Raw genomic sequence first — 27,314 nt, 5'->3', positions numbered from 1 at the left:
AGATGTCGTTCATATTTATTGCTGTAATTGACATCCTTTAATGCTATTAATAATTTTGTTGACACTCTTATATATTTTGTTTTGCTGCCATTAATCACTCACTCATACTTTGTTCTCTTGCTACTTGTTTCTATACTCGTGACGTGTTGTGTTGTATTGTACTTTACGTGTGTTTCTGCTGTGGCAAAGTAATTTCCCTCTGGGATCAATAAAGTACCTACCTGGACTTGAACATACCCGATTTCTCCAGCGATTGGAATGACTTGAATGACTCACTCAGTCATTGATTCATTCATGCAGGGATACACTCACTCACTCACTGAGTGAGAGTATCCCTGCGAACGAATCAATGACTTGAATCAGTCACTCAGTGAGGAGTATATCCGTGCATTTTCGCTCGCAACTGACTCAACTGTAATGAACATATCATTTCAGGAAGTGATTCAGTTCAGTTCGTTCACCCAAAAGATTTGTTTTTTTTTAAACGAATTGTTCACGAACGATGCTACACTAGAGTGAGTGTGAGTCTGGCCATCTAATGCAAGTGATACTCTGCTGGTTGCTGCTGATAAAGCATTGTTGACTATTTACGCATCTGTATCAGGGACTTACCATCAGTGAAGCACAGCTCACCACAATATCAACATTTGTTATCAACTCATCTCTCATTCACTGCAGTGGCTAGACAGTAAGAGGACAATGTTCACAGAAGCTGCAATTAGAAATGTCCCAGCAAACCCAAGGGGAAATAACACCCTTGACTGTAACCACATTGTTTTTGTGCCTTTTTTGGGAACGCAAAAAAACACTTATGGACAATTTCAAGCATTGTTTTTTGTTGTTTAACTTGGGGGACTTAAAGGTCCTTTATTGTATAAAGGTAGATTTTGATGTCTTTTTTGATTATAAAGCAGCTCTAGGTTCTATATTAATACTGTGAAAGTATCAAAGCCTCAGTCCACAGAGAAATGCACACAGCCTGTATTCAGAAACTGAGACCTAAAACCAGCCGTCAGGACTTCTGGAACTTTGTGATGTCCCAACAAAGCAGTCACCAAGCCCCGCCCACCTGGACCCACCATCCAACCTTGCAGGATTTGGTTTCTCTGAGTGTTCATCTGAAATCTACTGTATTATTATTTATTCACTCAGAAAACATCCAGCCAATCAGTAGAGAGGCTCAGAGCCTCCTCTCTTCTGAGGACACATATCCACCCATATCCACTTTGGATTTCTATATCAGTAGAAATCCACGTAGCCAATCTATGAGTTACAAGTTTCCCCTTTTAGCACATGAACTCAAATTAAACCGATGCTATGTTATATTTATTTCACCGTCAAACCTGATGCATCATTTAGAATAAAACACTAGGAATCCATCAAAAAGTCATATCTCTCCCAGAATGCTATCTGAGAATGACACGTCTGTTGCCCAGGGTGCTGGAGCTGGTGCCGTCCTGGGCATTTGCACCAGTGAATGGGAATATAGCTGGGACTGATGGCCAATAATTTGCTTTGACTGACTCATTATTTACACCTTGTTTCAAATCCTGGTTGCTGAGTCTTGAAGATGCACAAAGCTCCCTCTTTTCCACTTCCTTCCTCATTTTCATCAAATTGAATCCTGTTTTTGAAACTAATAAATGATTTTCGAGTCATTCAATTTATTTATATTTTCTCTCTGTATAATTGTTTTCATTGTTGGTGATAAAACTTTAGCGTTTATAATTTTATTTCACTGACATCAGCCTCACTGTTTATTGCCCACTCTCCTATAAAAACCATTCAACTGGCAAAACACAGTTTTTGTAGCTGGTAGCTGTAATTGTGAGGCAGTCTACAGAAACGCAATGTTTTTGTCACAGGTGCTAACCACCTCTCATTAAAAATACATTGACCAAACAAGACTGTAGTCATTTTTGGCATTATTGACAGTGACTATTTTTAAATATTGCAGGGAGTAATGGAACAAGAAGGAGCTGCCTCAATAACCACACAAGCTAACCTACTTTACTGAGCCCTGCTGCTGAAATCAGATAAAATCAGGAATAAAAGAAAAAAAATGCCGCTTATTTATTTATCAAAAAGAGCCTGAGTTTGTTTGGCAGCGCTGTCAACAGATACACTTGTCATTCTTGTGTTGTATTTCTGATCAAATGGCTGCTAAAAAAAAAAGTGCTTGCTGTGGGATTGAAAAGATGATTTCTTGTGACCAAGAGATGGAAAAGTGTACAAATCAGACCAACAAGTTAACTCTGATGTAGGGTACACCAAGTCTCACTGAATGACAGAACTAGAGCTGCTTATATCCTAAATTGATCTGGGCATGGTAACTATCATCTGTTGACCTCAAGACCTTTCCCTTCGTGTTTCATTTTTATTGCTTACATCCTCCTGGAAGTGAATGCATCACTAAATCTCTGCAAGGATGTAGATAAACTCCTAAACAACAATATAACCACAAAACCCAGATGTGTAATGGACTCCTTGGTATCCTGCTCCCCCAAAGGTCAGCAGCTCACCCAAGGTTTACATTCTTAACATCCTAAAACCAAGGTTGCCAACATGCAAAACAAATACAACCTTACAGGTATTGAACAGCATTTTCTGTTACCATTTAAAGGAGCTTTTTGTAAGTTTAGCTATTGCTACATAGCACTAATTAACAGCTGCTTACCTATCAGTCCAACCAAGAGCTTCAGAAAATTGTTGCGTTTATAAGACCAGAGGTTAGTATATAATACACCCACTGAGCAGCACTACTTCCTCAGGGGATACTGGACGCTACAGTGACTCTGTATCTGAAAGTGACGAGACAGGTCAACCAGGCCAGGGCTAGCTGGTTAGCATGCTAACTTCAGGAGAAAAGAAGTGATAGACATAGAAGCAAAACAAGGGGGTTGCTTTCCACCAATGGAGACAGCTCTTGGTGAGTAAAGGAAATAAGTTGCTGAACTGGATGTTTCTTCTAGACTGGTAATTAAACAGCTGTTAATGCTAACGTTAGCTATGAAGCACTAGCAAAACATACAAATAGCTCCTGTAAGAGTTATTTAGTGATATAGCTAGTTCAGTGCCTTATGTGGCCAGTTTAAGTTCATGTTTATCAAGTCTGGCAGTAAGTAGTAGTAGTAGCCCTACCCTGACCAGAACCCAAAAGAAAAAAAGAAAGGAAGTTTTTGAAGTCAGAAAATACATGTGTGCTGTGTTCCCTGCACTTAAATCCAGTTGACTTCCTTACTTATTTATTGGGTGCTTTTCAATACCTAAACAGGTGCTTTCAGAAGAAGGCTTATTGTAAACATTGTGTTCAAATCATCACCAAGAAATAACCTCTTAAAGTGTAGATGGCATTGAAGTGATATCTTCCATTAAGAAATATTGACATGGTAGCTGCTTCTCATTACCATGAATTATTCTTCAAATATTTCCACTTCTTTTCTTTACCAGCAACAAAAAAAAGGAAAAAAAAAACCCCAACCCAGCTGCTCTTCATCTCTGTTTCTGCAGCAGCATGTGTGTGTGGACCATGAATAATGCAAACCTGTCAGCGTTGCGTCTACTCTGTATGCTTTAAATGGTTAGCCCAGTTTAAAAGTCAGCTTTGAGTAATCTATTATTTATTGTATTACTCTGCCATTGTCCTGAACTCTGCTGAATGCTCTTGTCACATTTTCGGGAAATGTTTTCTAAAATATGCAACATGGTTAATATGCTAATCCTGACAGCATGTGTTTTGCATTTTGACCACTGTGCTATGAATACAAATAGCAGCTATGCTTTAGATCATTGCCACATATTCTAATACAACCAAATCTGAATACCAAATTGAAAAAAACTCATGACCAAATGTAGAGTTTTCAGATTGTCTATGGTCTTCCTTTTCTACATGACACCTTTCAAACAAAGCCTTTAAATGAGCTCGTACTTGCCATCTATCTACCACCTACCAATCTACTACCCAGCTAATTTCGTGTCCATTATGGCCTCTCAGTCACGTTTCACCACATTTAGTCCTGGTAATTACATGCTTTCTGTCTGCATTGTGATCAAATGCATGTTTTTTTTTCATCATGGAAATTAGACTGTCAACCCGTGGTCATGCTGAGTTACCACACAGCGACTCCCGGCTTCACTACAGAGGGCTGAGAGATAGGAGCAGTCTCTGCTGCTACTGTAGAGTGGTGATGTGATTGATATGAAATATAAAGCCACATAGCACGATGGGGGTAACCTGCATAGCTGGAGTCCAGACCTCTGAATCAATGCCCACATCTGACTTTTTGATGCCATTTCATATAATAAACAATTAAATAACTCAAAAAAAAAAAAATCATAATGAATTGACAAGATATGGCAAACACGTCTAATTTACCTGCAGGGGATAACTCTCAAGTTTTGTTCTTGAAGTAGGTCAAGTGGAAGAGAGGCATGAGTAGCACCAGATCAATTAGACTTGGACATGATATGACATTCAAGAGGCCAATATAAAAAGCACAGCATTTATTGTTACTTTAAAATTAGATCCACTCCATAAACCGCGGGGGGCAGAGATGGTTTGATGGGTCCAGCAGAGAGATATTTGCACTTGAGCAGGAATACAATTTTACTGGTGACACTGGGGGCAATAACTCTTGGTGTGACCATGCGGGAGGCAAAAAGATGTCCTCATCAATTGTGAGCACAAAAGCATTATTTTCAAACATCCAGGAAAAAGTTTTTTTTTTGTTCAAAATCATACTAGCAGACATGATATGCAAATTATATGTGTTGCAGAAGCAAAAAAGAAAAAAATCGAAATGCACGTTTTATCCAAGTGCAAAGGATGTAATTAAATACTGTTATTGAAAAACTTTGTTAAATCTGTGAAAAACCCAGAGCTTTTAAAGATCTCCGGTCAACATATCGTCAACGGACTCAGTCCTAATTGCATCTTAATTTCACTCGGCTGGTTTGCATCATTTGATTTAGAAAGCTTCCACATAGCATCTCAATTAGAGGAGCTGTTGGCTAATCAGGTTCAGTGATGTGACTGAGCTGCTTGTGAGCTCGCTTAATTCAATTTATTTGTCAACTAAATTCATTTGCAAGATGAAATGGAAATCATTCTCCTTGTCTGTTGTATCTGTGACCTCAAAATCACGACGGCGTAATGGAACAGTGCATTTAGCCAGTGTCTCCAAGGAGTGTAATTTAATGCAAGAGAGCGTGTTGTTAAGTGTTTGTTGTGCCACTCACAGATTCAAAATAAATTTATGTGCCGTATATCCAGGTGATTGTTGCCTTTGGAATCATGTTTTTGAGAGCTGGAAATGTAGTCATCTTGAGTATAACGTGACTTTTGCCTGTAATGTTTCATTATTCTCTTTCTTGTCTCTTAATGAGCAGCTTTGTCAGATTCTGTGTGGTCGTCTTTAACGTTTAACTGTAATAAATCCATCCAGGCAGCTCCCACACAGAGGAAATATATGGACACCATAACAGGAAGACCTGTGGCTGCATGCACAAGAAAACAGTCCCAGCTTAGGAGTTATTTAAGAAAGGTCTCAGAAATGGACGAAAATATGATCTAAGTGAAGTAGGTATACAGGTTTTATCAGTCAGTTAGCCTCAGCACGCACAGAGGTAACCACACTCCATAATCAAATAGTTTACTCTCATGGCTTAAAGGGGTAGTTTGTGACGTGGGGGTTGTGTGACGTATATGCATAGTCCATGGTCACTGAAGGAACTGCAGTTTTTTTGGCACTTCCATGTTGGCTTCATTTTTCAGTCCCAGAGGTTGCTGCTTGGTGTAGCTCTGCGTCTTTTTACCATTTCTTGTCTTTTTATACACTCCCTGTTTAATTTGGACTTCATTAACTCTCCTGCTCGTTTTAGATTCAATTCCCGCCACTGTGATTGTCTGCCCCGCCCTAATGTGCTGCAACTGTGTCTCACTGTCTCCTTTCTCCTAGTGTATTTAGTCGGTGCCAGTTCGTCGTTGTTGCTTTGAGACAAGTCTTCCAGCTGTATTTCCTTGTGTTTAGCCTTTAGTGTGGGACTTCTGCTCAGTTTTTGACCTCACCTCAACCTTCTTCCTTTTGAAACCAGTCTGCCTTGTGTCTTTTGTTCTCCTGTGCAACGACCTTTTTGCTGAGTAAAAGTGACTTTGATTTTCTGGAAACCCTCGCCCGTGTTCTGAGTCATGTCATTGTCGCATTCAGTTCCTGACAGATACCAACAAAACTGAGGGAGATCACTGTATCAATTCACACTTTCCCATGTGTGCAACGTGAGCATGTGTCATTGAAATGAAATATCATCAACTCAAGCTGTGACAGTGTTAAATGCCTCACAGTATTGTACTGGGTGAGAAACACAGTGGGGGAGCTGAACAGCTGAGATTGTTTGCAAATAGCTTTTGTCTTCACGACTGTACGACTTAATAAAGTTTCATGAAAAGAGAAAACAACATAAGGATTTTTGTTAGATTTTATTACTTAGTGTGACATTTAGTTTTAGGGAGCCTTGTTAACACGGCTCCACAGTACCTTTATTTGTGCAGACAAAATCAAATATTTCCCCCTCACGTGTTTCCTCACTGAATGGAAAGGCTGGTAATATTCTGTATTGTTCTTACTGTCAACAAATCCCATTAAAAAAGACCAAAACCAACAATGCCTGTATCTAACTTGTGCTTGAGTTGTCAAAGCCTGATGTATTTTACACCTCTTACGCCATAGTGCTCCACAGTTGAAAATAGTCCCCCAACAAACGCACTATTTTCCCCCTGTTTGAGTAGAGTAATATTTATCAAAACCTAAAGGTTTAGCACATGACCTATGCTAGATATTAAGATTTACATCTTCAACGGGAACAATAAGGCTTGTGAGTGAGCGCCACAGAAGTGAGAGAGTGTGTATGGCCTACCACACTGTCGGTTTTGGTGTTTTCATGGGATTTGCTGACTGTAAAAAAAAAAAAAAAAAAAAAATTGAGTGTCCTCAGTTTTATCTTTCAACCTCAAGCGCTCCTAGCACATTTATCTATACACGGCCATGATCTGAAGCAACCTCTTAAAAACAGATTGACCTTCTCTTGCTGTTGCCTCTGTTAGAGCTACTTTCTTGACTTTCTACACACTTGAGCTCTCAGGAGTCAGCAGTCACAGCGTGTTGTCTGTCGCAGGGAAATTGACCTTATTCTATTTTTCTTAGCCCTTTGACGATAGGCACTACATCTAGGCTGAACCAAGCTGGGCTTTCAACCACTCTTTCCGGAATAGATGAAAGGCACCACAATATCCAGTTCTGTGGAAAACCGGCAGCTCCATTTTGTCAACTTTGCGAAACACCATGTTACTCCTCCTCCATTTTTCTCCATAAAATACAAATACCACTATTGCAAGGGCTCGATTAATCCTTAGCTTCATTGTTTACCAATATAGCGTCAAAGATGGACAATGCACACAGTTGACATTTTATTCTTGTATATTGACTTGTTGTTTAGAGACCACAACAATAGAAATTTTGTCTGTTTACAAGAAGAAAACTTCAGAAGCTCCTCCCCAATCTCCAATCTGAAGTTGTTTCTCTCCAGTTGATGAAGTCGAGCATTCAAGGAAAGGCATATGTACGTTACCTCCTCAGATACTACATCATATTTTTTCATCAACCTTGCTTATGCATTTTCCTGGGTTTTGATTAATTTTAACAATTTTTACGAATAAGTTGCTAAATTACGGTATGAAAAGTGATTTAAGCAGCTGAGTAGGTTTTGCCTCACAGAGAGCTGTGCTATGCTGTTAGCAGAGAACCAAAAAAAAGTTGAGACTGATTTTGCCTCATCACTGGGTATGACCGGAGCAGAGGAAATGTCCCTGACCCAGCGACAGTCAGACAAGGAGAGCTCAACGGCAGATGCTTGTGAGTCATTTATCTCACTTGCGCTTTGACACTGAAGCCGTTATTGTCTGGCTTCTGCACAGAACAGCTCAAGCCTCTCACATCAAAGCAGCTGCACCATACCACTCGTAAATGGAGCCATTTTAAAATCAGAGTATGAAATATGAATATTGGTTCCACTGAAGCGCAGAGAAAGGCTTAGGTCTTCATTTTCTACAAAGAAAAGCCCGTCAAGAGAGAGAGAGAGAGAGAGAGAGAGAGAGAGAGAGAGAGAGAGAGAGAGAGAGCGAGAGAGAGAGAGAGAGAGAGAGAGAGTGACCAGAGAAATTACATTTCATTAAAATAATATAAAAAGGTTTTGTTATAAGAGGCTTCAGAGAGACACGCTATCTACATGACACAAGAGTTAAATGTCAATTCCCTTATCTGATTCTTTGTCATCATCTTTTAACAATGAAGACATAAACAACTTGCATCCAAAAGAATTTTATTTTCATAATCTGCAATTTCCCCTTTTTAAACAGCATCATGTCTCCGAGGGAACATTTCTCATCCCTTTTGCTTGTCGTCTATCAGCAAAAGACACATTTTAATTGCTTATTTGTGTCACATCCTTTCAGTCTGTGACTCACTGTGTGTCAGGCAATGTTTACTAAAAACTACTCAGCCCAGATTTTGATGTCATTTTTTAATTTTTTATTTTTTGTAGAACATATGTTTCATATTTATGACCCACTTTTTTTTTTTTAAAGATTTACAACCAAGCGTTTTGGGGGGTTTTTTTTTTTTTTTTTTTTTTTTTGGATTTGCTGACAGTAAAAAAATATATTGAATGTCTTCAGCTTTATCTTTCAACCTACAACCCTCTCAGTATATTTATCTATACACGGCCTTGATCTGAAGCAGCCTCTTAAAAACAGATTGACCTTCTCTCGCTGTTGCCTCAGTTCCAGCTGCATTCTTGGCTTTCTATACTCTGCGAGCTCTCAGGAGTCAGCAGTCACAGCGTGTTGTCTGTCGCAGGGAAGTTGACCTTACTCTATTTTTCTCAGCCCTTTGACAATACGCACTACAACTGTGCTCCACCAAGCTGGGCTTTCATCTACTCCTTTTTTTTTTCTAATACATGAAAGGCACCACAATATCCAGGCCTGTGGAAAATTGGCAGCACCGTTTTTGTCAGCTTTTAGAAAACAAATGTCATGTCATCAAGTGCAATCAACATGTGGCGGGGAGAAAAACATGAATGCCTCTTGAGGTAGTGTTTCGAGTGGATGAAATTACCAGCAGCGGCTCCAAACTGACCTTTAAAAAGGGGAAATCCTGCCAAACCATAGGTTTGGGAAGTTTTCTGAAATGTAACTTATTCATACTGTTGATTTGTTAATTAGCAGTGTCCAATAGAGTAGAGAAGAGGGGGGCGGGGGGGTCCACAGCTGAAGTAGTTGGAAAACTTCCAACACCTGGACAGACATGAAATATTTCTGTTTGAACCACAAGCACAAAAAATAAGCAACTGTGTTAGAAAATATCTGATACAGTTAAAGGTCCAATATTTTACACTTTTTACTGTGTTTTATTTGAAGTGTTGATCCATGAGAAGATATATGTGTGATTTCAAGAATCAAAAACCATCTCAATGTAGTTTTACATCTCTCTCAGGCTTCTCTCTGGAGCTTTAGTAACAACAGGTCGTTGAGCCAATCAGAAGAGAGGAGACTCTGAGACCCTCTTCTGATTGGCTGACTGTTTTCTAAGTGACTGAATAAAAATATATCAGATTTCAGGTAAAAACACTCAGAGAAACCAAATCCTGCAAGGTTGGATGGTGGGTCCAGGTGGGCGGGGCTTGGTGACTGCTTTGTTGTGACATCACAAAGTTCCAGAAGTCCTGACGGCTGGTTTTAAGGCTCAGTTTCTGAATACAGGCTGTGTGCATTTCACAGTATTAATATAGAACCTAGACCTGATCTATAATCACACTACACATGGACAGAGACCTTTAGACTATATGGGACCTTTTTAAAAAAGGTACAAGCTAGTATAGATAAAAACTTAAAACACCAGATCTGAAAGCAGTATATTCACAGCCTGATGGGTGAGATGAAGCAAGGTGAGAGGCTAAACTACTGGATTTTCACAGGGTGCTAAGTTACACCTTAAGGTGCAAAGTTGGCACTGCAGACAGAAGTGGAAAAAACTGTAACGTATATCTAGAAGTGAGAGAAAAATAACAAGGAATTTGGAAGCAAAAATTAAACTCTCGTGTCGGTATGATCACTGACTGTGATCTTCACAGATTGTAAAAAAGATGATTTCAAGTAGGAGCTATGTAGCAATACTTTTATGAAGTGGTCCCTGTGTTGTTAGTTAGCACAAACAAAACTGATCAATAGGTGGCAGTACCACACCAAAAAATGCAGAAATGTGTCGAAGAATAAGGAGAGTGCTAGCAGATAAACAAACAACGTAGGTTTTTTAAAAAATCATCTTTGCAAATGTTTAATGAGAAAGGAAATACATTCAACACGTTTGCATGTTTACAAGAGGAAAACTCCACAGGGCACCTTTAACTATGCGTTAATGTATTTCTTGGCCACTCGGGGGCACTAGACCTCAAAAACAAACGGGCAAACACAGTTTAGATAAATTATTATCTTATTAAATTGATGCATCAGCAAACAATTGCCCATTTTCACACTCTCCAGACACTGAGCAACATTAGCATTCATCAAGCAGCCGAAGTTTTCTTTCCAGTTGATGAAGTTGAACATTTACTCTCTTTTAGAGCTCTGATCTTTTATGTTTTATTTCTTTTTTTTTGGTTCTAACAACTTTATCACCAACTAGAAAAGTCACCTCAGTGACTCACTGAAAGGAAGTACACACATAAGTTTCTAAATTACAGTATTAAAAGTTGGAGAGAGCTGTGGTATGCTGTTGGTGGACAATCAAAAAAAAAAAAAAAAGGGGGGAGACTGATTTTGCCTCATCACTGGGTATGACCGGAGCAGAGGAAATGTCCCTGACCCAGCGACAGTCAGACAAGGAGAGCTCAACGGCAGATGCTTGTGAGTCATTTATCTCACTTGCGCTTTGACACTGAAGCCGTTATTGTCTGGCTTCTGCACAGAACAGCTCAAGCCTCTCACATCAAAGCAGCTGCACCAAACCACGCGTAAATGGTGCCATTTTTAAAATCAGTGTATGATTTATGAATATTAGTTTTATTGAAGTGCAGAGAACGGCTTAGGACTTCATTTCCAACAAAGAAAAGCCCATCAAGAGAAAAAGCGAGAGAAAAATGACCAGAGAAATTACATTTCATTCAATATATGAATGTAAAGGTTTTTTTTATTATAATTATTATTACAACTGATAAAATTGCTGTGCTCTGACTATTGCAAATGTCACATACACATCTTGTCACGTCACTGACATTAAAGTTATAATCTCAATGAGCTGTCACTTTACTAATGCGAACACTGTATTGAGGACGCTTCCTTTCTTTGAATTCCACTAAGAGACAATACAGTGGGTTTAAATGGGCCCTTCTCTCAGGATTTCACAATAAAAGTGTCAGAATTAAAATTGGCCAGGCAAGGAACCACCCCTCTCAAACCCCGGAGAGGCTGGTGCTTTGACAGGATAACAAACTAACTAGAGGACGTGAACCCACTTTACAACCTTTTGGGATCATCCCAGCTGTGGATCCCAGGACAAGGACCAGATAAGGTGAAAACGCATAATGGAAGAGAGAATGATGCTTCACTCTACAAACTGAAATATATTTCACAAAGGATAATCATCAGAGTGGACCACATGATGCTCTGCAGTCTCTCTCTCTCTCTCTCTGCTTCTCTGTCTTACACACACACACACACAGATAAACAACCACCACACAACCACCACGCACCCTCTCTCTCTCTCTCGCATGCACACACTCTGAGTGGCCTCTGAGATAAGAAACTTGCCAGACTCCTGTCATAAATTGTAGATGCATTCCTGAAGTGACCTAAAACAGATATTTCTCCTTGGTTAAGCACATGTCTGGTTTAATGTTAATCAGCTTTACAACTATTCAGTAATTTACTGAATATTAGTCAGCAAATTTTTTGTATGAAAATTGGATCAAGTCCATCGTCTAATGTATAAAGCAAGGGATTGGCAGGCCCAGGCCCCTGACCTGGTTCTCCTGACTGTTCAACAAAGCAATATTTCGCAAAAGTGAAATACTTTTACTTTTAATACTAGTGATTTTTTTCCACCGCATTTAAGTCACATGACATAACATTATCAAATACTACAACGGCTATTGTGGTGGATGCAATGCTAACCTCCCAACAACTAGCAGATGCTGGAAATCAGTCGTCATGTTTAATTGGAACAATATTGCAAAAGGAGAAAACCCAGCTTCATTCACATAACATCACTCAATGGAAACAGAGACCGTTCGCAATTGTGTTTTGTCGACTCTTCTTAAAAATTGCGTCTAATTTGGAAGATTGAAACGCAGCTACTGATAAAAACTGATTTCAGATAGTGATCCTGGAGGCCGACTGTCCCCCTTGCGTTCTGTCATTCTCTGGTAACTCTGAACCACATTCTTCATTTCACTGTCGCCAAACTAAGTGAGAAGTACATTTGGCATTTTGTTCATTGCTGCTTTGTTGTGACATCACAAAGTTACAGGAAGTCCTGTCAGCTGGTTTTAAGGCTCAGTTTTCTGATTACAGGCTGTGTGCATTTCTCTGTGGACTGAGGCTTTGATACTTTCACAGTATTAATATAGAAACTAGACCTGCTTTATAATCATAAAAAACATGGACATCTACCTTTACACAATATGGAATCTTTAATTTTTCATTATTATGGTTCAACTGTTAGCAATCACAATACAACCATAAACAACAGAATTTTCTTTTCATGTAATTTTCTCTTTTTTCCTGCTTCATGGCTCTGAGGGAATATTTCTCATTCCTTTTGCTTGTTGTCTTGCAGCAGGAACCACTTTTTAATTGATTGTCCATATAGTTTCCATTCAGTTCGTTTGATGGAATCACTGTGTGTCAGGCAATGTTTACTAAAAAAAAAAAAACTACAGTGACCAGCTTTTTTTTTTTTTTTGTCAGGTAAAAATTATACTGATGGATGATACATAATTTTCCTTTTTTTTCCAGAACATTTAGGCTTCTACATAATTTCTATGCATAACGGGTCATTCTAATAATAACCTGGATTGTTAAGTAATTAATTCAAAGCAGCAATTTTAAATGTTAAGGGGGCAACATGCAATGGCTAATATTTCATTATATGTTTTGATGTGTGACAACGTTAACTGAAACACAATAGCAATTTGTACCCCTGTTATTATCAGTACATTACATTTTATGCGCAAATACAAATTAAATTAAACAGTTGATCTAACTGTGCCGCTCTCATCAGAAACTGAAAGAAATTGCAGATGTGATGTCTCCAGCCACTTTTCATTTTTTAAATTTGCGAAAAAAACAGCACCCCGCTAAGTATGCTATTACCCTTAATGATCCATTTGACAACTAACACTCATACTAATGCACTAACTGGTAATCATGGTAAAGGTACAGGCTAACTGAGGGGAGTTTAATTGTGCTGCTTGTGGCTTTGAAAATAACTTAATAGGACAATAAATGAGAAGCCGCATTTCTTCCACTCCTCCGCCTGTGTGTGACCCTATGTTTCATTGTAAAAAAATAAAATAATTTTTCAACCAATTCTGGATCTTTCAACTCTCTCAAGCATCTGGAAGCATGAGTATACACTTTGGCAGTTGCAGACTGCAAGTGAGATGCACATGGATTACATGGGTCTTTAAGAGCTACAGTGTATATACGCGTCTGTTGGTAAATGTTTAACTACAGCAGTGCCTGTAGTGCTGCATTTAACAGTGCTTGCGGTGTAATCATTACCCTTGGATGTAAAAACACACAAAGATGCCTGACACGCATGCACCAAACAAAACAAAGACTCAGCATAACAAACAACTGGATACAGTCTGCTCATGGGGTTTATGTGGAGCAACGTGTGGGAATAGAGATCCAAAAAGATCTTGGAAATCATCACTCAGCCTTTTGACTTGCTCGAAAAGACCTTTGAAATGCTTATGAATTCACAGCAGGTCCTGAAAGTTCACAGCAGAGAATCGATCCTCTGACCATGACTCAGGGCAGCAGCCTCACAAATATTAAAGAGGCAAAGCCAAACCAGAAAGAAAGATCAATGACCTGGAAGAACGTTTATGATGAAACAACATCAAGACAGTGATGATACGGTGCCAACCAGCAACAGAGGTGTAGTCTGGGAAGTTGGAACAACACTGTATGTAATAATTTTTGCACTCAATTTCAACAGTTTTTCTATTTAATACATTTCACACTCCCTCTGAATCTTAGAATCACTCTTGAAGACCCCAAGATACTCACTGCAAACCCTGAAGGAGCTATCTGTTGGTTTCCGGCAGAGCGAAGTCGCAACAGACTCAGAGACTTGGTACGGACTAATCCTGTGTGCTGAAGAATCGGCCCCACATTGTCCCAACTCACACTTAAAATCACAGTCTCATGAAACCAGAAGAGCCACATCATCGGCATTAAGCAGAGATGCGATGTGGAGGCCACCATAGGGGATTTAAGAGATTCTGTCCATATGTAGACGCTGTACCGGACTGTTGTGGTAAAGAGGGAGCTGAGCCTGAAGGCAACCAGCGCTCACCTGTGGTTACCAGCTTTGGTTGAAGAATGAGATCACAACTACAAGCAGTCGAAATAAGGTTCCCTTCCCCATGTCTCAGCCTCCTGGACACCTCACTGTGGAGGTGATCCTGAGACATCCAACTGAGAGGACACCCAGAGGACATTGAAGGAATTATATATCCCTTCTGGTCTAGAGATGCCTTAGCCTGTAGGTCCCAAATTTTACGCTTTTAAAGTGTTTTATTTTTAAGTTTTGATATCCATAAGAAGTTATATTTGTGGTTTTAAGAACCACACATATAATGGATGATAGATAATTGATAGATAGATGGACCGATACTCAGCTAGTCTTATAGTCCAAGCAACAGGGAAACAATGACACCTATCAGACTTGAAAAGGGTATGTGGCAGTGACAAAAATCACAGTTAAAGCTAAAAGCAAACGTATAATACAAAGGAAGAAATATGTGCAATGATCATCACAAGGAAGTTAAAATAAGCAACGCTCTGAGCCAAGATCTCTGCTGTCCAACTGGTGACTCAGGCCCTGATCCAAAGCCCCCAAACTCCCCACCCACCCTCACGCTTACATCCTCACAGATTTTGGCGTATACTCCTGCTAAGTCTTTAAGGGTTCAGAGCTGCCCCACCATAAAATCGACAAAGTGTTTGAGGGCTTTGTCACAGGCTTTTTTAGCTCTTTATGCACACTTTCTGCAAGTGCTGAAGGGAAAAACCCACGTGCATTACAAAGGAAAAAAAGAATAATAAACAAAACATGGAATGAGTCAGCAAGATTGCGTTTTCCTTGTAATTATAATCACACATTTTGTTAAGCAGAACTATGTGCTGATGTAGAAGATTTTGACTTCAAATATGATGATTTAATCCGACAGAGCTGTTTTACTTATCAGCAGAAAGCAAACAATGAATACTCCACTTCATTAAACAACATAGCCTCTTACACACTTTACTGTGCAGAGAAATGTCTCTGTCTGGGGAGTTCACAAAGTGCTGTTCCATTTATCAGACAGCCTTTCCTCACACCTTCCTGCACGTACACACTTATGCACGGTGATGTCACAGTCGGTTTAAGTCTGCGAGGGTTCAGTGTTTAGGGCGAGCAGGGGACATTGGAGCTGGGGCCTCAGCCTTCAGCCATTCAGGTCACCATAATTGTAAAATTCTTGAAATGTGGGAGGCACACCCTGTAAACTTTATTCAGGCAGATGTCAAGCAACTCACTGCACCTGTCAAATCTATGGTGGGCAGGGGGGGGGACTTGAAGGACACTCTCAGACATGCAATTTACGCATAATTGGACTACCTGAAAGGAGAGGGCGACTGAACCCTACTTACTGCCAATGAAAGTGAGCTACTAAAGGAGTTATTGAGCATCAGTACAGAGGAGCCATACAGCCCAGGACCTGGATAAAAGCATGACCTAGATCTCTCCTGGTTAAATGCCACTCTGTCACAAATACAAGGACGCACTGAGACTTGCCAGAGAAAAGAGCCAGCTCATACAAATCATACAGCAGATACTCATATTTGCAAATTTACATTCATCAGTTTCAAACAAGCTGCATTCAGCTATTTTTTTTTCCATGGCATACAGCGTGTGTGTGACTGAACATTTCAAACACAAACTGACTCTCATGCTCTAATACCCTGTCTCTTCTTCATTCATAAGCTGCATTATCTGTCAATATGTAACTAAAGCTGCTCTGAATAAGGTGACACTGGCACTATTAAAGTTAGGCAGAGGGGGTCCATCAGGGCTTGCAGAATATGACGCTGACCTGATCAATCTTTTCATCAGAAAGGAACAAAGGATGGATTTTGTTTTCAAGTAACTGGTCAGTCCTCTTGTGTTAATAATCTGTAGAATTGATTAAGATTGCTCGAATTTGCTGCTCTGAGATATATGGTTTTATTTTATCTTTCCTTTATTGTTTCCCAATTGTTGAGCTACATGAGCGAACAGGCAGGGTTGGCAGTTTTGCTCATGCATTTGTCTTAGTGGGAGAAATAACTTGGTTTGCACAGTTTCAGCTTGTTGAACAGGTAGTTTGAGCACATGAGTTAACAGGTGTCACAGGGTTTTTCCTGCATAGAGAATTGCAAGGCAGCCCTCTCCATCAAATTTCATGCTGCCTCCGCCTCCCAACAAAATTCTAGTACTTGTTTCCATTTTGTATTGATTTTTGTGGACCTACAATTATTCTCTTCTAATTCCAATTTTAACCTAATTTTCTATCAAATTTGCCTCAGAAATTAAAGGGTTACTCTGATCATTGAAGACCCAGTGAAAGAGCCCCTTGCTGCAACTGTAGTTGGGCTTATTAGAGTGACTTTTAGCCATCTGCTGTAGCAACATGAGATGGACTGGCTGACTTTTGTACAGCGATTCATGGTTCATGTTGCTTGTGCTGAGTTACAGACCATTAGCTTGTCCAAATCAAGCTAGCTTTAGCTCTGGTTGCCCCAGCGACAGCAGCCAACAATTAAAAGCCTAGTTTGTACCCCACGCCTGTTGTTGTTTTTGTACAGTCCAACACACTGGTGGTGTCTTGACGCATGTTAATTCTATTGAAAAGCAGCAGTTTTATCACTTTTGCTCTCTGACCCTGACAAGCTTCTTCATTCAGTGTGGTGTGCCAGATATGTGCTACCTGCCATTCTCAAGTGGAAAAGAGAGAAGGAGAGTATTGAGACGGAGGTACGTGGTTAAGCAGAAACAGAAAGTACTTGTGGTCTGAAAAACAGAAAGAAAAATGGTTAAGGCTGACAAATTCTTATGTCGATTACAAAATGTCAGACCATAGTGAAAGATACCCTCCATAATTTAACATAGCCCGAGGTCATGTCTTCAAACTATTGAAGATAATTAAGTTACAATGATATAAAATGTGTTTTATTACCATTAACAATTACCATAAATTATGCATGTGATGGGGGATGGGGTGGGTATACTGTCACACATTTTTTCTACCCACTTCTACTCAGCTATGGTAGAGCAAACTGGACTGATACAGGCATATTACACTGTGTCTCCCAGTAGGGAAAAAACATAGAGAAAAGAAAAGCTTTTGTGTTGACTTCACATGGAAATATTAAGAGCATCAACTTGAATTTTCTGGCTATAAACCAGGTTAACATGACATTTTTTCCTCAAATAATTTAATGTGCAGTTGGATAAATTTGAGAAGTCCTTTAGTTTTAAATGTTTTGTTCACAAATGTGGTTACTGCGCTGAGCATTACCAGAACCTCAAAGTGATCCTTAACTAACCTTCAAACTGTCTGTAAGAGTTGAAACTGAACTCTCTTAATATTTGAAATACTGTTCCTGTACAGTATTTACTGTACCTGTACTTACACTACATTTACACACAGACAAAATAGAAAGAAAACATCTGAAAGCTTCAGGACAGCTGCACAACCGCAACAAAAACACAACCTATGCCATGTCCAAGGACAACAACAAACACCATACCACACACCCGACAACGGGATATCCAGGGCCCGGAAAGATGTTTTAAGTTGGGGGGTTCTGTAGTGGTAGGAGCATTTTACCCCAACTCATACAAATATAGCGTAGGCCTAAACAATACTACTACTACTACACACACAAACGCACACACGCACACACACTAAAAAAGCAGCAGTAACAGCAACAGAAGCCAGGTCTATAAAATATGACTCAGTAATGCTACTGCACAATAATAGCTCACAATAATGCCATAACATTGAAATACACGTCTAAAAGCCCATTGTGCATGGCACACAAGAACTTATCCACATATTTTCAACAAAGTTATATCAGTGGGATGTTAAAAGTAATTGATAGCTGAATATTAAACTGCTCGGCGGCAGCTTATACCAAATAACTTACCTTGAGCTGCAGGTCAGGTGCTCCAGGAGTTATAATGATCCAAATGTGGCCATCAGGACGGCCTGGGTCCAGCTCCTGGGGAAGGTGAAGGAGCACCGAATCAACGGGTTTCCCTCTGCTGCCTCTTCACGCAAAGCGAAACACACAACCTGACCACACTCCGCCACGTAATGAAGCCACTTCCATTTAGCAAACCAAGCTGGTGTAAATGCGCGGCTGAAAGTTTCTTTCCCAAAACGTCCCGCCGGAAAATTGAAGTTGGATGGCTCGAGAGGCTCCTCAACTGCCGCCAAGTCAGTCCTAGCTTGACACCTGTTAGCAGCGGTCTCCTCAATGGTGACGGACGGTGCTAACGCTGATACGCAATCTCCGTCTCCGAGGAATAATTACAACCAAACGAAAACTATGCTGGTGGAGCTGCTCACCTGGGAAGGCTGGACTTCACCTGTGCTCTCTTTAGCTGGTAGTTTTCCAAAATAATCTGCAATACGCCTTTCCTCCGTTTTGATTTCAGCCTTCGATTAGCTACCAATGCTACAGCAACCGGATGTAAATTTACAAACCTTACCTTAGAGCTCACATGACCCGCCCTACACCGCCTCTGATTGGCTAATGACCGTTGCCTTCGCTGGTTTGATTGGTTGGGTTAAGGCAGAGGAGTAAGAATGGTTAGGTTGAAGGTAAGACGTTGTTTGCCCAATCCCAATGTTCAACCTCACAGACTCACAGACTTCGAAACGAGCTTCCGGTGAGTCCGTGAGGACGAAGTTCTGTCCCACTGTCAAACCATCGAGGGCATGAAGGCTCTCAGACATTTTGAGTCTTTAATGGACACTTTCCGTAAGTCCGCATTTCTGCAGACTTTGCCTGAGGGAATTACCCAAAGTCCATAGCGTTGTGACATTAAACACGGGGTTGCCATGGTTATCATCAGGGGACGCCCGGAAGCGTAAAAAACGGCTAACTACGACCATAAAACGCAATAAATAATAAGATAGAAGAAGAACGGTTAACAAACAAGCATGAAAGCAACGAACCCTAATGTTAGCATTGCAAGAAAAAAGACAGTATATGACAGAATGAACACAGAGTGATTCAGAGCCTGAACTGAGGAGTTATTTGTCCTATGATCACATGATGATGAATTTCAAATATCCAAATTGGAACAGATTATTTTTTCTGTTTACAAACAGGGAGCGAAGGGAGGGAATAAAAATGTACAATCAAAAGTCCCCCAACCCACAATTAAATACAAATGGCATCATCAAGGTAACGTGATATAAGTGCTGTCCCATTCCTCTTTATACCATTTTGAGCCCTTGCAGCCTCTCATACTCATACACTCACCAGGTGATGTCAGTTAAGTCTAGGAGGGTTCAGGGCTTTGGACTTAGTGGGGACATTGGGATTGGGCCTATAAAAATATTATGCTCTCGCTATGCGTCCTGCGGCCGTGCATACAGTATATTCAACAGTAAAGTTCCCATCGGAAAGATTCCCCTACAGTGGTCATGGTGCTGAAAGCATACAGATTCTGAAGAGAAAATGAGAACATTATCAAATTTAATGATACAGATGGCCGCAGGACCAGGGGTACAGCAGAAAACCCAGAGAAACCCCACTTTTTTTCCTTCAATGGCGTTAATGTTAATTTTATTGTTGTGATGCCTTATGTAGAGCTTGACTGAGTTTTAATCTGACACTGTGTAAATGAGAAATGTTCAACACCGGTTCAATGTCAGTGAATGAATAGTTAAAGTAAAAAAGAAAAAAAATTTTTTAAAGATTATACTGAGCAGTGTTTTTCATTTGCATGGGACCATGCATGATTCACAGAAACCAGGGGTAAGCTGTTCAAACCAGAGATGAACCATGCAAATCTGTCATGTCAGCACAGCACACAGCGAGCTCCACTTAAAGCTTGTGCTTCACACACAATTACAACCAAGGTTATATTCATTATTTATTTACTGTTCCTCCTCTTGGGCAGATCACACTTTGTTGTAGAAATCAACTTTGCATATTAACAAGTCTTAAGAGAAACACTTCATTAAACTTTCTTTGACTTCTCCTTCTGTTTTTTCAACAGAAATGAAGGAACATGACTAACACTCTCACAACACTCGTGAGTGTGACACCAATTGAAAGCAGAGACAACATGGTTAGCTGCCTGTATATGCATCATCTTTGGGGCATTTCACCAAGTCAGATTTAAAAAATTTAATGCATGTGTTGTAATCTGAAACTGTACTGGGTCATAGATCTAAATCTGTGAAGAAAATCTGCACAGTCTTCTTATGTTGTTAGTGAAGATGAAATTGTAAAAGGAGAAGTTTTGGCAAATGACTGAGTGGACCTGAGCGGCGCTGGACCAGCCAGCTTGTTAGCTGCTGAAGCCATAAAGTATGGTAGTACTTCCGTTGTCATCTGTGCTACTTGCAGCATGTTTCTGTATTTGGTTTTGTTGTGTGTATTTGCAGCATGTGTTGTCAAATTGATTCTGTTTACTGAATTTACCTGAGTTTTGTCCATTTGCATGTGTTTTCTTAAGTTGCAATGCGTTGAGCTTCAGAGCCACCATACATAAAGCTCAGCGGTAATAAGATACCCAGGACCTGACTACAAATTTTTCCACCAGTACTACCTGTGCCGTGACAGAGGCACCTGGTTGTTTCAGTTTAAAGTCTTTTTCCTCACACTCAGTGGCCGCCATAAGACAAATTATACAGGTCAGACCACATTCCAGACTCTGTCGCTCGAATTTAACATACTATAAGATCATTGAATTTTATTTTGACTTAATGGGTTCAAATAAAGTAATTCTATGTAGGTTATATATGGTTTAAATAGATATTTTATTTAAAATGGCTGATTGCCAGATTGCCAAGCGGAGAGACTGTCCAGAGTTTGATAAAAGGTTTATCGTGAACAGTCTAAAAGAGGACCATGCATTTAGGGTTTTTCTTTTTTTTTTCTTACATTTTCACTGTCTGTGAAAATGAAAGTGTACAGAATGGACTCACCTCTGGAATTTAACTGGGAGGAGGAGAAATTCCTCTGTAACTGGGCTGAATGTTTTATGTGCTATGTATGGTATGAACACTACGTTATCATTTCACAATCACATACAGAGGTGATGCTGCTTAAGATGTTGCAGTGTATGCAACATATATTCTAGTGGAAATCGCTCTGTGCAACACGTGACACATGTACGTTTTTATCCACACTTGCAACATGGCAATGTCTGTCTGTAAGTCAGTCCACCACTTTGGTCCAGAGAGAAATAGCTCACAAGCTATTGGATGGATTGCCATGAAATTTTTGCACAGACATTCATGGTTCTCAACAACTTTAATAATCCCCTGATTTTCCTCTGGCACCACCATGAAGTTGACATTTTGAATTTAAATGTCTGGACAACTACACGATGAATTACCATGAAATTTAGCACAGAGATTCATAGCCTCTTCAAGATCAAGAGTAAACAGTTTGGTGATTCTCTGACTTTTCATGTAGCAACATCAGGGAGTCAGAATCAAATCCACCTGTAGTTTTTTACCATATTTGAACCTGGTGATTAAAACAATTGGGAGGATGTCAGGTGGTGGACTTTGGAAAATAAATGCAGCCCATTTTTTAAAAGGCACAGTTGTCAACAGGATTACAAATGTGATTCAGATATACTGAACAATAAATAACATGGCAGCTTCACTCCCAAAAAATTAAAAACTGTCAAATAAGTGACAGATCTTTGGGACTAATGCCAGACAACAAAATAAACCAGTCTGTGTTTGAAGTTATCATCAAATGAGTTTTTTTTTTTCATTTCACCCCTTCCATTAAAAATATGAATGTATCTTCAATTACAAAAGAACTTTATACATTAAAAAAAGAAAAACCTTGATACTTACAACAAAGTTAGTGAGCCCACCCACTGCTCTGATTGTCTGCCAGAAATTACACACAAATAATTTGCAACAGCAAATAGGCCTTGAGAGAAAATAGCATGGTGGGCATTTCTTATCAACAACATGAGGAGATGTTTTTCTATTGAATGTTTCTACAAACTCAGGGTTCCCACCTGTCCTTGAAAACTTGGAAAACAGTTGGCTGAGTGAGAGAGAGAGAGAGAAAAAGTCAAATGTCCTGGAAAATATTGAGTTGTCCTGGAAAATGATTTCAACATTCTCCTATTTTCAGGCACAGTTACGTTCAGGATCATGTTGACATTCAAATTGTTTGCTACTTTATGGACGACAGTATTTTGAATAGGCGGCCATCAGTTTGCTGTAAATGCAGGTTTGATGACTTAAAACTGAAGTGGCCAAAACTCTGAAGAATGTAAGTTACATTATCCTTTAAATGTGCGTAGGTCACCATTGGCTGCTAACGGTGGTAGCTTTTATTAGGTTTATAGATTAGATTGATTAGATTAGATTTATTAGATTGTTTTGTAGCTAAAGGTTGAAGGTTTGTGATTGAAGCCTGGCGGAGCAGGTTTCAAATGTGTGCTGGTTCTTTACTGAGAGTTTGATCATAATAAATGTGAAGCCGGGGTCAATACAATGAATGGTAGCACAACAGCTAAATACTCGCTAACGGCACATTTCACTTTGCTAGCATCTTTCAAACTCAATGCTGCATTGTTCAGGTAAAACAGACCATAATATGACATGACATGTTTAACTGTTGGAGGTAGCTCACAGTGGGTGTGATTAACCTCGTTAAAGACTTCACTTCCTGTTACAGGTAAAGGCGTGAAAGTGCAATTAACTGATAAGACCCAGTAGCAGTAAATCTTAGTTAATTCAGCTTTGAATTTACATTTAGCTGTAAAGTTATCAAGTTGTCAAATTATTAATGATGATAATAATAATACATTTAATTGAAGTTATTAAGATCAATTTGTCATAATTTCATAATTAATTAAGCATGTAAGAGATGCTAGATATCTGTAGATAGCTAAGTATAGCCAAGTATAGACTGCATTTATTTTAGATCAGACTTCCACACATAGGAACATGTTGGTGTATGGCAGGATTCCTGTCTGTCGTATGAGCTCGATCATCACTGGAAATATCCTGGAAAATGATCTCTAAAACGTTCATGATGAGCATATCAGCAATAACTTGAATGACAACTTATTTTATTGGTCTTTCTAAACCCACATGACAAACCCTGGTCTCTGGTGTCAAAGTCTTGTCCTCTGTGTGCACATCATCTGCCCCTTGTGCAGTGCAAGCATGTAGAGAAAATGTGAGTGGACAGACCGTGGAGTGCACACAGTCTAGGCAGCAATTATGTCTCCCTCAATATGATTTTGGCAAAAGAAATTAATAGTATATGAATGTAATCACAAGGAGAGAGGTTATTAGTTTTAGCAGCACAGTTAGGTTGAGGCTGCATGCTCTGATGCAGACGTGACAGCATCTGAAAAATGATCCATCAAAGTAAAGTGGAGCAAATTTCTCTCTGACTGAAGGACTCAACAGTAGCCAAGTGTTGTGAAAAGGTTGGGCTTGGCTAGTCCGGTCTAATTGCATAAGCCTTGGCCTTTCTCCAGGGGCCTCCCTTCACTTTATAAATCATATGAATGTCTGTTTTATACCACAGCACTGCAGTCATTGGTCATTTCTGCTGCAGGTCTTCAATCCTCAGTCCTCCAATATTACTTTCCTCACTACCTAATAATTCATAACTTCCATCAATCCTGCAGGCCGATAATGTTGCGCTCTTGATCGATTTGGACGACGCAGCCACTGAATCATAATCACGGAACAAGCTTCTCCGAGTTGTATACAAAGTTTAATTTGTTGTCAAGTGTGACTCACAAAGGTAAAAAAAAAAACCCAAAAACATCGTGAACAAAGCCACTCTTTGTAAGAAAAGTGGCAGTGATGGCTATTAGTTCAGAGCTTTGAGGTTGACACTGGTCAGGCGAAGGGATGGGATGTCTCCTTTAATCAGCGGTCTCTTCCCATGCCTTTCAGTGGGTGCCAGATCAATTTCACAGTTCTCTTAAGAGGAATTTCTCAGCTCAGTTTTCTAGCAATGAAAACACAATACATCCACAGATTTAAATTAGGTTTCAACGCAACAATTGTCAAAATGAGTGATGGCAAAAACATCTAATCAGCTCTGCCACCATTTGCGGGAAGGTTGTCTCAGACTTTTTGGACCCCACAGTCTGTGTCGACTAACAAAAATGTCGCCCACATAATAAAACAAAAAATAAATCATTTGTGCAATTTCCAGATGGGCTGAAGTCAAGGACTGCAAGTTCACAGGCTGATTCGTTTGGATAAAAGTTATAAATTGAAGGAATGGGCTGTTCACCTTCCCATGATCCATCTGATCAGGTGATTCCTCTATGAATCCTCCAAATGAAGAGGAATGAGGGGCTGAGTAAAAGCTGACCTTCACAGGTCACACTGCCCACTGAATCTTTGTCTTTTTCTTTTCTCCACCAAGAAAAAACACAGTGCAGTGCTCAGGCATATCCTATGTGTCATTGGTGCATCCAAAAATAACAAGCTGTACACAACAGGAATTCGATGCATCGCACTCAGCTTGCTAATAAACAATCTCATATGGTCCATACTATAACTGAAATTGCAGTCACTCGCACAGCATTATGCAGACTTACAGTAATTTGTGAGTGCATTCTCTCTGGAGAACTCTTTCTAGAGCATGGTAGATTGGTTCCACAAACCTTTGATTAGACAATCCCCCCCTTACTTCCATTATGTATGCTGTCGATGAGTGATTGCCCGCATGCTGAGATAAAAGACTAGTCCGGGAACTAAGGCGATGAGGCGAATGGGACATGATAATGAAATGAAATGAGGCGTGAACATTGTCTGTTGCTGTTATCACTTAAGAACATGGAGAAAGGGTAAAGGCACCTGAGAGATCTTGGCTCTGCCTAATTCCTGACTACCTTAGCAGACCGTCTGCTATCTGCTGCTGCTGTTGGAGAGTTCATCTGTATGCTGAATACATTTCAGTGCATTCAGTCTCTGGAGAGGGAGGAAAAACCAAAAGAGGAAAACAGTTAGTCTAGCCTCCGTCCTGTGTCTATGTAAATGCCTCAGCATAATTAACGCTGTATAAATTTAAATATCAAATGTTGCGACTTGCTTATCTCATGTTATGTCATAGGGTTAAGGGAAGTCAAGTCACATTTCAGCTTTTATTCCAGCTCAACCTTCTGCTACTGTTAAATTTACTTCTTAGTTTATTATAATTGTTTTATTGTAAGTTTTTTTAATCATTAGCTAAATTATATTTATGAATTTAAACTCTATGAAAATGTAGGTAGAGTCTATAATTTATCATTTTTGACATTACAGACAAGATTACTAAGATACTTAATAGAGCAGCCAGTATATTTTGTATTGTGTGCTTTTGGAACTAGTAAATGTTCCACATTTTACAATTTTCCAGTGTTTTATTTGAAATGTCGATGATAAGAAGATATATTTGTGGTTTTAAGAACCAAAAACCATCTCAGTGTAGTTTTACATCTCCTCTCTCAGGCTTCTCTCTTGAGCTCTAGTAACAACAGGTCGGTGAGCCAATCAGAAGAGAGCAGGCTTTGAGCCTCTCTTCTTATTGGTTGACTGTTTTCTGAGCGATCCAATAAAAATGTAGCAGATTTCAGGTAAACACTGAGAGAAACCAAATCCTGCAAGGTTGGATGGTACGCATGGTTGAGAGCGATGACTGCTTTGTTGTGACATCATAAAGTTACCGAAGTCCTGACAGCTTGTTTTAAGGTTCAGTTTCTGAATACAGGCTGTGTGCATTTCTCTCTGGACTGACGCTTTGATACTTTCACAGTATCAATATAGAACCTAGACCTGATCTATAATAAAAAAAAGACATGAATTGAAACCCTATCAGTGGAGAATTTATTTACAATTCTGGTAATTGTGGCCAGTGGTGATGAGACATTCTAAGCCACAGTAAAATATCAGAAAAAATTAATTGTTCAACACAGAAATGTTGATTAATTTACTGCTGTTATTATTCTTTGTCTTACTTCTATTTGGGATAATCACAGTCTACCTTTGGAACTACAGTTCTTGTGATGGTTTGGGGGATGTAAACAGGAAGCACAATGTTGCCATGGATTTACTGAATTCAGCATGCTGCTAGCTATTTGCTTTTTTACCCTATAGATATTTGTTTTACATTTCTGCAAATAGTCAGATCCTCACAGACGACACATTTTCCTACAAGTGCAGTACTGTGCTGTTGCTTTAAGAGGAAGTCAGTTACGAAGAGTTAAGTGTGTCTTGAGTATATTACATGTGTGCTGACTCATCGCTATTACTGAACCAACACCTATACAGTCCTGAGTAATTACCCATTCAATATTCTTAAAATAGACTCCGTGAGAAGTGTGAATCCAGCTGCAGCGGATGTACCGGCCACATCAGCAATCACAGAACTCATCACAGTAGGATTGTTTCACTTCACTGGTGAGATCCATCAGCCTGTAAAAAAAAATAAATAAAGATATTGACCTGAAAATACAGCTACTGAACGCAGCCTGACGGAAAAACACTAGGCTCAATAGCAGCTCCAATGTCTAATTAAATTTTAACACCTTGCCCACAAAGACAAAAATTTATCTCTATGTTCTTAAGTCATGTTCAGCCCTAAATATAAAACCATGTTCTTAAAACCAGTAGAAAATAATTTGTTATAATGAGGTAAGATTTTTTTTCTCACCATTTTTTCCCAATTACAAATTTATTCCATTACCTAAACCCAAAACCATGCTCTCAAGCGA

The 27,314-nt window shown here is 39.5% G+C and overlaps 1 protein-coding gene across 1 annotated transcript in view; it reads right to left on the bottom strand.

The window, feature by feature from the left end:
• Positions 1-19,329, bottom strand: part of cntnap5 (contactin associated protein like 5) — a 138,435-nt gene extending 119,106 nt beyond the window's left edge. Inside the window, exons 1-2 of the mRNA XM_022740130.1 lie at positions 19,234-19,329; positions 18,515-18,589 (exon numbers count right to left, since the gene is read on the bottom strand). Coding sequence (XP_022595851.1) covers positions 18,515-18,589; positions 19,234-19,329 — 171 coding nt within the window. The remainder of the gene's footprint in view (positions 1-18,514; positions 18,590-19,233) is intronic.
• Between the last annotated feature and the right edge of the window lie 7,985 nt (positions 19,330-27,314).

The sequence above is a fragment of the Seriola dumerili genome, unplaced genomic scaffold (assembly GCF_002260705.1).
Source record: "Seriola dumerili isolate Sdu_G_001 unplaced genomic scaffold, Sdu_1.0 BDQW01000052.1, whole genome shotgun sequence".
In the NCBI taxonomy this organism is placed as follows: Eukaryota; Metazoa; Chordata; class Actinopteri; order Carangiformes; family Carangidae; genus Seriola; species Seriola dumerili.
Note: the sequence above shows the minus strand (reverse complement) of the source record. Positions and strands in the feature narration are given on the sequence as shown.